A 10,636-nucleotide genomic window follows, 5' to 3' on the forward strand; every position below is an offset into this window, starting at 1 on the left:
GACTGAACTACTTGATGCGAAGAACGACACTGTTTAAACGGGCACGTTCTCAAAGCTCTCGAACAAGCTGAGTGAAAGATTTGAAAGCTGTGGTCGAAAGTTGCCTGATTTATATAGTACCATTCAAAGATATCAACCAATTGTAGAACAAAACGGGCAAATTAAAATCGTGTTTTATAAACAAACTAATTAGCGTGTTTCTCGCGTGTCACAAGTCCATTCAAAAGTCCTTTTCAAACTAATTAGCTTGTTTCTCGCGTGTCACAGGTCCATTCAAAAGTCCTTTTCAAACTAATTAGCGTGTTTCTTGCGCGTCACAAGTCAATTCAAAAGTCCTTTTCATGCAAGCACGTTAACTACGCCGCCCATTTTCCTTTTGCAAGGCGCGGGCTTCAATAATTTGTTTTCTAGAAATATCGAGCATTTCGTGGTAAACTTACGACAACAATTACACTTTGGAGTTTTTGTGCAGAGCTATTAAAACCCAAATTCGCGACTTTAAAAGGGTTAATCGTGTTTTATAAACAAACTAATTAGCGTGTTTCTCGCAGTCACAGGTCCATTCAAAAGTCCTTTGCAAACTAATTAGCGTGTTTCTCTCGTGTCACAAGTCAAATCAAATTAAAAGGTCCTTTTCATGCAAGCACGTAAATTACGCCGCCCGTTTTCCTCTTGCAAAGCGCGGGCTTTTATAATTTGTTTTCTAGAAATATCGAACATTTCGTGGTTAACTTACGAAAACAATTACACTTAAGAGTTTTTGTGCAGAGCTATTAAAACCCAATAGTGTTTTATAAACAAACTAATAAGCGTGTTTCTCGCATGTCACAAGTCTATTCGATAGTCCTTTTCAAACTAATTAGCGTGTTTCTCGCGTGTCACAAGTCCGACACAAGTCAATTCAAAAGTCCTTTTCATGCAAGCGCTTAAACTACGCGGCCCGTTTTTCTTTTGTAAAGCGCAGGCTTGAATAATTTTTTTCCAAAAGCATCGAACATTTCGTTGTAAACTTACGGCAAACAATTACACTTTGGAGTTTTAGGCAGAGCTACTAAAACCTAAGTTCGCGACTTCAAAAGCGTTAGTTAACTGTAAAAATACTCCATTCTTTAAATTTTCCAGGCTTTCTTAATGTCTCGTGCTCGTTCACGAAAAAGGTGTTTTTACGAATCAAACAATAAAATTTTAAATAATTCTCGGTTAATATATCAAGTCAGTTGACATTACCATCAATTTTCTAGCACCTATTGTTTTATTTCACTTAACAATTTTCGGCAAATGAGCGCAAAACGCAAAAGTTCCGCTTATATTTTGATGTTCAATAATACCAGAAGTTCATGAACTTTTGATAATTCAAGAAGTCCTTATAGGCTCGATCATTACCTATTCATGAAGTAAAGTTACCACAGTTTTCCCGCACCTAAGGGGTTTCACTTTTAATATTTTAGACCAACACTGCTCGACAAATGATCTTTCAAGCGCGCATACCCTTTCTTGGCTTTTTAATTTACAATAATTATTACTTGTCGCCAACAAGGAAAAGGAAAATAAGGAAAATGACACCTCCTACTCACTTAACACAATTTAATTACTCTTTGGGAAATTATCAAATGAACCTGACTCCGTTTCATCCCAGATGATGTTGAAAAAGCTTAACTATGTCGTTCTGTTTGCTAAATACTATATTTATAACAATAAGCTTAGTTCAAAACAAGGAAGCTTGAACGAATTTATTAAGAAACTGGAATTTAAGTATCATTTAGAAGGATTTTGCCTCGAAATGTAAATAAAAGGTAATTGTAAGTTAAAAAAAAAGTTTTTTTTATATATAATTAGCACAGTTTTCGCTAATTAAGTGTACGTATTTTTTTCTCTTTTTTTTTTGTTTAACTTTTCTTTTGCTGTTTCCAAAAAATGTAAAATAGTATAACGTTGGTTCATTTAGTTTATTTGAAATGTAGTGTACGATGTGTAAGGTAGTGTAAGTTGATTAAGTAAATTACATTGTAATGTAGTGTTATGTGTTTGAAATAAAGTGTATTTAAAAAACAAAAAAAATACTTGTCGCCAAAACCCAAATGTAAAAAACCTCTTCATGCACGGATAAACTTTTTCTACCCTGCAATAAATTTTCTGACAGAAGTACCCTTATCTTCAAATGAAACTAGTAAGAAGTCAGCCTGTTTACACAAGTTTTCGCGTTTGCTTTCAAAAACCCACCCTGCGAGTAGAGCCCTTTCTTTTACGAAGTCGCGGTTAAGTTAAAGGGACATGGTCAGCATTGTCACGATATTTTAAGTAAAAAAATGTAATTTATTTACCCACGTGACACGGAAGAGCTCAGGAGCTCGTAAAGACGTGTACGTGCATCCAAGATCAAATTATTTTTCTGATTACTTCCAAATTGAAGGAAACCTCAAAATAATAGTTGTGTGATGTAGGAAAACAACAAAGGAGTAACCAAAACCCGAAAATAACCATGGATGGTTTCGTCTGACGAAGGACTTACAAACTTGAAAAAACTTGCCAGTTTTTTCAAAATGAGTTGTCCGTGACTGAGCTCCTTTAAGAGGCTCTGCTCGAATGAACGTTGCAAAGAATAAGGCTAGATTTCCACTGACACATAAATTTTAACGCGCGTTTACGTGCGTGAAAAAATTTAGAGAAAATGTATGAACGACTAGCGTAAACGTTTTCGCAAGTCGTTCATACATTGTCTCTAAATTTTTTCACGCTCGTAAAAATTTACGCGTCGGTGGAAATCCACCTTTAGTTTCACGAATTAAACAATAGAGATAATAGACGACGCTCATTACTTGAAATCACGAATTTACCGCTTTTGCGTTTTCTTGACTCTTTTGTTGTTCTGTTTTTCCTCACATCTATTGTTTTACCGTAGTCTATTCAGACTTCAAACTTTTGTGTAACAAAAAAAAAACAGTGTAGAAAGAAACTTAAACCAAGTAGAAAATATGAATTAGATAAAATCAATCAGTGACAAACTTAGTCCAGTCCCTGAACTCTCCCTTCCGCGCGCAACCTGGGTTAAACCCGGGCGCGCGCGCCTGGGTTCAGCCACTATGTAAGGCGGGGGCAATCTCGAGCCCAGAGTCCGTCTATGTCGGTCAGCGGTACGGGACGGACTCTGGGAAACTGGAATTGATCAGATCAATTTCAGGTCGATTTCAGGTAGAACCTTAGTCTTCCGGTTTTTATTGCGCATGCTCTCAGGTCTTAGCGGAAGTAAATTTCCCAGAACGGAAGTAAATCGAGAAAGTTGAACTATTTCTTTACTATTTAACACAGTATCGACAGAACTGGTGTTTATCGAAGCAACAAAAGTAACAAAAACGTTCTGCAGTTAACAAATGAGAGAGTTAACAAAAGAGCGTCTGGTGTTTTGATTTCCGTTAGTCTCTTTCTTGAGCATACTGCTATATTGGTTTTAAATCAAAGATCTTGTTTGCCTTCCTGGATTCCGCCTGTGAATACTACGTGCGTGTGTCAGTTGTTGTTTTGCAGACGACGGCGAATAAATTTACATAATGTACAACGCACGGACAAGCTATTGTTATGTCGATAAAAAATTTTGTTTGGCAACTTTCGTATATTTCAGAGGCTTCTCGCTAACAGCGCATCTTTTCATGATAGATTGCATGTTTTCGAGCAAATAATTTTTTCCTCGTCGAATGGCGGTAATATTAATAAAGACGTTTAAGGCCACACCGGTCAACGCTATTCAAAAGGTGTAATTAGCATTTCGGCGACTCAGCTCGTGCACACAATTCACGCAATTCACGTGCACACAATTGTACAATTCCCTTTTTTTCAGCAAAACAACAACGCGTGATGTTCAAATTCTGGTTATTAGTTATTATTTTGAATCGAGCACTGTCTGCAATATTCAGTTTTTTAACCGTAACGGAGATTTGAATGAAAACAGTAGTTCTAGCGAGATTTGTAAGTCAACTATAAATTGAGTTTTCAATCGACCTTGTCCTTGGTGACGCCGTCATTGTTGTTTTAAAACTCCGTTCAGAATTGACTTTTAAAGGAAGTCTTTTTTTATTCATGAAATCTTTTGAGTTCAAAAATGGTAGAATAAGAAAATACTTCATTTATGTAGCGCCATATCACGAGTTCTTAGGTGTTTACAAGGTGATACATCTGAACATTTGACCATGGAAAACAAAAAAATGTTTTTCCAGGGTTTCCGGTTTGGTTTACTTCCGGGGAAGATTTTCAGACTTCCGTGTTGATTTCTATTGTTCTGTGAGGACCAGTAGGACACTGAATTAAAATTCAGTTTCCCAGAGTGAGTCCCGGCGACCCTACCGCTGACCAACCGCTGACGGATCGCGGAGCCGGGGGTCACTCTGGGCTCGAGATTGAGGCGGGGGTAATGAGAGTTCAGGGGCTGGCATGGACTTAAACAAACTAAGAAAAAAAAAAAACAACTCGGAATAAATTTTTAATGTCTTCCATTTTCTTTCGCCAGCGGTCAGACGCTCTACCAGTAAGCTTTGGGTGTCTGACATTGCCGACTGTAGACTTGCAGACTTCTAATACGTAGTCTGCAAATGTCATGGCACCGCTGAGCTACAGGAAGCTCGGGAATTATATTCAGATGTAAGAAACATCGCGCATATACTATATACTATGATATCGTAAGTGAAAAAAATAAATAAAAACTCCCGGCTAAAACTAGACTGTTGAGTGAGAGAAGTAATTTTCTCGCGCGCTCTCCCGGTCGATGACTCTCCCTGAGAACGAGGTTGTCACTTCCATTCTACTGATTTTTTTTTTTCATTTTAATATGTCCCGGGGGTAGGGGAATTTGATCGCAAAATGGGACTGTTATGTGGGGCATTTGAACACTATTTTTCGCCAGAGGGATGGTTGAACAACCAAAACTTCAAATATCCGTGGTTTGTTGAAGTTTCGATTTAATCGATACATAAGCTATATAGTACAAAGTATATTATTTTAGTTTGATTTCTGACAGCAAGGAAGGTACGAGAGTTCTAAAAACGAGGTTACTCAAAGCTGTTAAAAAATGCTCGTATTTGGCAAAACATTACTTTATTTTCTTTGCAAGTTGACATCTTTTCCGCTTATAATGTAACAAGGCACTGTGCAGAACAAACGCAGTAGTCTTTAAGAATAAGAAAGTTATTTTATTAACTTCCATTTTATGCGCGGGAATGTTCTACATTTGTGAAAGGGTTATTGACAAATTTTTATTTACACTTGTACACTCAGAAACGCATTAATGTTTACAGATACTATATTGTAATGTTATTATGAAAATTACTTTCTTTTCCACTGTCCATTGGGGTCTTTGCCTTTTTCGTTGGCTTACGTCTTCTTTTTACATCAAATTCAAGTCTACAGATCAACTGCAGGTAATACATGACTTTTTTTTTACAATAAGTTCATTTCCTTCCAAGGAAAGCCATATGTGCACAATTACATCTTAATGTTTAGTTATTCTTTACTCTAGCATTGACGGAAATACTAAATTCGATAAATTATAATGTAAAAAATAAGATATTTAGGGAGAGTAAATAAATTTTACACTTGGTTGAAGTTTATTCAATAAAAATGCAGAAGGAAGAGATTTGGTGTGTTAAGGTGACAGTCAGGGCGACAGTAGAAGTCACAATTATTTTGAAATAAACTATAAAGTTAAATGAAATGTACCGTTATACATTGTGTACAGTGTATATATAAAATACAAAAAAAAGCAGAGATTAAAAAAACCCTGAAATTAAGTAATCACGTCTGTTTGATTTCAAATTAAATTTTATACACACATGTACATGTAAATGAAGTTTTAGCCCTTTCTTAAGATATGCAACTTTAACGTACTTTACATGCTGTTTCTAATCTTGTGTTGCAGGAAACTCATTTCTGAACTGCATGTGTTTTATGGCCAAAACTGAGTTCAACTGTTTATAGGCGAATGTATTTATAAACGGGAAAGTTAAGATGAGCGTTAATACAGTAAACATAAGAAGTTTAAAAAACTGTCTATCTCATAATTCCCTGCACTTTACCAAATGCCTTTTTGTAGAATTTTTTCCAAATAGTGTTTTCAGATTTCTAATGAAGTGCACAGCTCTTGATAACAGGGTTAAAATTTCACTGTGTCCATCAGTCGAATCTTGCTCTCTATGATGTCTTTCAACCACTTTTCTCGAAATCTTGTTTTTCCAGGTCTAAGAATAAAGAGGAAACGAGCACTCATTTGGTGTTATTTTTTCTGTGCAAGAGGTTTGGTAATAGAGTTGGGGGTGGGGGGGCGGGGGGAGCAAGGGGGTCTGAACCTCCTGTCTCCCGTACTTTTTCCCGCTTCCTGCCCCTTTTTAAATAGGACGTAGTGGTTCCCTCCTCTTTGTCCCATATCTATTGCAAAATATAACGAAAATTTAATGTTGCAAAATTTCACTTGTTTTCTACCAGTTCCTGCCACCTAAGGAATTCCACTTCCCGCCTCTCACCCTTTTCTCCTGGGATCCTGCCCATTGTCCCCCTCCACAATGGATGATTCAGTTGGCTACTTTTTTAACTGCATTTCAAAGAAATTTCTATCACAGCTCTATGGTTACTACATAGTACAGCATACCTGTGAACAAGACGATGTGTCTCAAAAATATAGTATACTTCAACAGGAAAAGTCTGAAACAGAAGAAAAAATTATCCACTAAATATCTCTTGATAAACTTAATACAACAATGTCAAACAAATGTTACAGTGCTAATGTACTAGAGAACCCTCTTGGCTTCAAGAGGTAAGTCTGCACCTGAGTTTATAACTTTTCCTCTCTATAATACAATTGACTGATATGTCAGATATTTAGCAAACAGTAGACATAAATCCTCAGGGGGACTTAATTCCTTAGATGTGGTATATTTTTTCTGCCCCTGGTCGTTCAAAGGGTGGATAATGCTATCCACTGGATAAACCACTATCCAGTGGATAGAGCAGTTTTATCAACACTTATTCACTGGAAAGTGATTTATCTGGGGCTGTTCAACAAATTTTCAAGTTCATGCAATGTTTTGGTACATTTTTGGTATGTTATGCACAATTGTTTTTGAAAGAAAACAAAAAACATGTATGTAAGTACATGGATAGAGCAGTTTTATCAACACTTATTCACTGGAAAGTGATTTATCTGGGGCTGTTCAACAAATTTTCAAGTTCATGCAATGTTTTGGTACATTTTTGGTATGTTATGCACAATTGTTTTTGAAAGAAAACAAAAAACATGTATGTAAGTACATGGATAGAGCAGTTTTATCAACACTTATTCACTGGAAAGTGATTTATCTGGGGCTGTTCAACAAATTTTCAAGTTCATGCAATGTTTTGGTACATTTTTGGTATGTTATGCACAATTGTTTTTGAAAGAAAACAAAAAACATGTATGTAAGTACATGGATAGAGCAGTTTTATCAACACTTATTCACTGGAAAGTGATTTATCTGGGGCTGTTCAACAAATTTTCAAGTTCATGCAATGTTTTGGTACATTTTTGGTATGTTATGCACAATTGTTTTTGAAAGAAAACAAAAAACATGTATGTAAGTTTTGATTCCATGTAGTTCATATGGGTTGAAAATTATTTCCCAGCCTGAGATGGTCCAAATTAACCACTTGGTCTGGAATGGGTTGACAAAAAGAGAGAGAGAGATGTATGCTGCTACACGTGGGAAGAGGTGTATTATAGAAGTTCATATCCCAATGGAACACACCACATCAAGAATTATTACGGGGCATCCCACCTATCACTCAGATCCATACGCATGGGTCCGTGATGGGTATGTCTGTGCCCTCACTCCCCACAGGCCACAAAGGTCCACCTTATTGGGGAATTAGGGTCAAAATGACTCTCAGAATGCAGGACATTTGGACTTCGACAACTTGATTTTTCAAAACTTCCTGGGGGAAAATACCCCCAGACCACCCTAGACACTCATGCCTCTGGTGCTCGCACCCACCCATGCACTTATTGAGCTAATTAATTTTATTATACCTTTGGTTTAAATTTGCTAACTTCAAGAGTGAAGTAAGTTGATGCAGTTGCTCTTGGAATGGGCCTCCTCCTGGTTGGTATACTCCACTTGACGGCATAGCGGTATCGCCAACTGTACGGATGTTCCTCTTCTCTCAAGAAGTCAATGCAATAAAGCCAGCACCTATCGCGCTCCCATGTCTGTAAAACAGTTGTCAATGTATGAATTTTCCTTACTTTTCTATCACAGATTTTTCTGAGGTGGGGGTGGGGAAAAGGTGGTGGATGAAATCTCACAGTAAGTGCACAATACCCAGGCTGTACCCCTGAAAAGCTGAACACCGCCCCACATCCTTTTCACGTTTTAAAGATGATTTCCAGTCCGTACTGCGCAGACTCAGGGTTTGTTTTCATTTTTGTTTTAAATTTGTTGAAACGTTACACTTCTGTGATAGCATACATGAAGTTTTTTAGTTCGCCATTACGGATCGTTTCGTTCAAGAATTCACGATGAGCTAAAATGTCCGTTTGAAATACCGTCGAGCTTCTTTTACTCGTTATTATTGTTTTGTAAGGATATCTGGTGTTAATAATGAAGAAAAAGGTAAGTTTTGTCCCGGAATCTTTATTTTTGCTAGTAAACATTCTTCTGTTTGTGAGACTCACAAACATTGCAGGCGGAGATTGCGCAGTACGGACTGGAAATCATCTTTAAGAATGAGAAATAGACAGTGTGAATGCTCTTTGGGCTACGTCATGGCTACGTGGTTACACATTACAGCTAAGTGGCTGCATGTCTATAATCCGGCTTTGAAGCCATGTAGCCACTGATTTAGTAGAGTCATCTTCATAGCATTCCAGAGGTGTTTTGGAGTGGACTGGTGTTATGCAGCCAAGCCGGAATCCGTTTTTCTGAGTCGACACCAAATACATTCACGCAAAATTTGCGATCTCCCAGATTTGTATATTTTGGAATGGATACTTCAAAATCACAATACCATTGGGAGAGTGATAGTTTATATTTTTCTGTATCATTATTAAATTTAAAGCGACGTACCTGGATAAATTCCTCGATCTTTTCTAACCCTCCAGCCACAGTAAAGTTATCTGCAGTCATCCACTTGATATTTGGTATCTCATAGCCAGTTTCAGGATCTATTGTCGGTTCATCATCGTCCTTTACATCTGGAGCTTCTCCATCCCTTGCCCCACCAGCGTAAACCGACAATCTCCGTCGTGCATTTTCAATCGCTTCGTCCACAATCTCACGGGCTTCTTCTTCGTAGATTTCATCAATCGTTCGATTTCCTGGTACCACTGTACGGATAACAGGCGCAGGTTTCTTTGCCGTCCCTGCAGAAGACATGGTTTTTGAAATGAAAGGCTGAAATGTTAATCTTTTGCTGTGTCTGTAGCAAAACTTCCTTCACTCAAGTTTGTCCACCATTTTGATTTCCCTCAGTTTCCATGGAAACGATCATCAACCGGCGCATCCTCTTGGTTTGAAACCGCTGATCCATATTACCGACGGCACAGGAAGTAAATGGGCATTGACAGCATTGACAGACGCATTGACATTGACTGGACAGAAGTAAATTTTATGTTTATTTCGCCCGTTAGTACTTCTGCTAATTCGACCGAGTTGGTAACAAAGCACAACGCACAGAAATCCGATCCGGGCGGAAGGTCGGGGACAAGGGGTATAGTTTTTTCCCGGGTTGGGGGGACCCCCATATTAAAGGGACGGGGATGCTCGTCGGAAATTTTGAAAAGAACTCCTAAAAGAGACTAATCTGGACGTGGCTCAAGCTATTTTGGACCCCTAAAAGATACCAAAATTCTGAGAAAAGAACTTATATTTGTATATTTCTTCGCGTGCAGCCCTAAGCGAGACCCTAAAGGCTAAAAATATTGCCATTTTCCCCCCATAAAACCCTAAGCGAGACCAAAAGTCCGAAATTTATACCCCTAAGCGAGACGACGAGCATCCCGTCACTTTCATATGGCATATGGGAGTCCCCCCGGGTTTTTTCCCAGGGGGTAGTGGGGTACTCAGGATTTCAAGTGACGGGGATGATCGAATGGGAGCAAAAATCAAGACCAAAAAAATCCCTAGGCAGCCAGCAAAACTAAAAATTCCCAAGACCAAAAATTAACCCCCCCCCCCCCCAAAAAAAAAAAAAAGAAAATCAACGGCAAAACACGTTTGTTTGTACTTTATTTGCATAACTACGGGTCTTTAGCAGGAGTCTTTAGGTCCCGTCCACACTGACCCGGGTAAATTTGAAAACGCATCTTTTTTCCCCGGTTAGGCCAATCTTCCACACGAAAACGGCGTTTTCGGTCACCGAAAACGGAGCTTTTCAAAAACGCTCACAAATGATGTGGACGGAAAACATTTTACGCGGCGTTTTCAAATTTCTCCGTTTTCAAATTTACCCGGGTCAGTGTGGACGGGGCCTTAGATTATTTTTAAAAACCCCAAAAATACCCACTTAAATTCCCCAAATTTTTCTACACAGAAAAAATTCCGGAATAGAAAATTTCAAACTCAAAAAATTCTTTGATCAGCGCGTTTTAGCTTCGTTACTTGCAGATCAGATCCACCGGGTTTTT

General features: G+C 38.1%; 1 protein-coding gene across 1 annotated transcript; it reads right to left on the minus strand.

The window, feature by feature from the left end:
* Window positions 1-5,065: 5,065 nt before the first annotated feature.
* On the minus strand, window positions 5,066-9,481 carry LOC144662631 (A-kinase anchor protein 14-like). The gene is made up of 4 exons (XM_078523492.1): window positions 9,078-9,481; window positions 8,042-8,221; window positions 6,629-6,681; window positions 5,066-6,221 (listed from the first exon to the last, which is right to left on the minus strand). The coding sequence occupies exons 1-4, from the start codon at window positions 9,384-9,386 to the stop codon at window positions 6,137-6,139; spliced, it is 627 nt and encodes a 208-aa protein (XP_078379618.1). The 5' UTR covers window positions 9,387-9,481; the 3' UTR covers window positions 5,066-6,136.
* Window positions 9,482-10,636: the final 1,155 nt, after the last annotated feature.

This window comes from Oculina patagonica, chromosome 8, assembly GCF_052425735.1.
Source record: "Oculina patagonica isolate OP01 chromosome 8, crgOcupat, whole genome shotgun sequence".
In the NCBI taxonomy this organism is placed as follows: Eukaryota; Metazoa; Cnidaria; class Anthozoa; order Scleractinia; family Oculinidae; genus Oculina; species Oculina patagonica.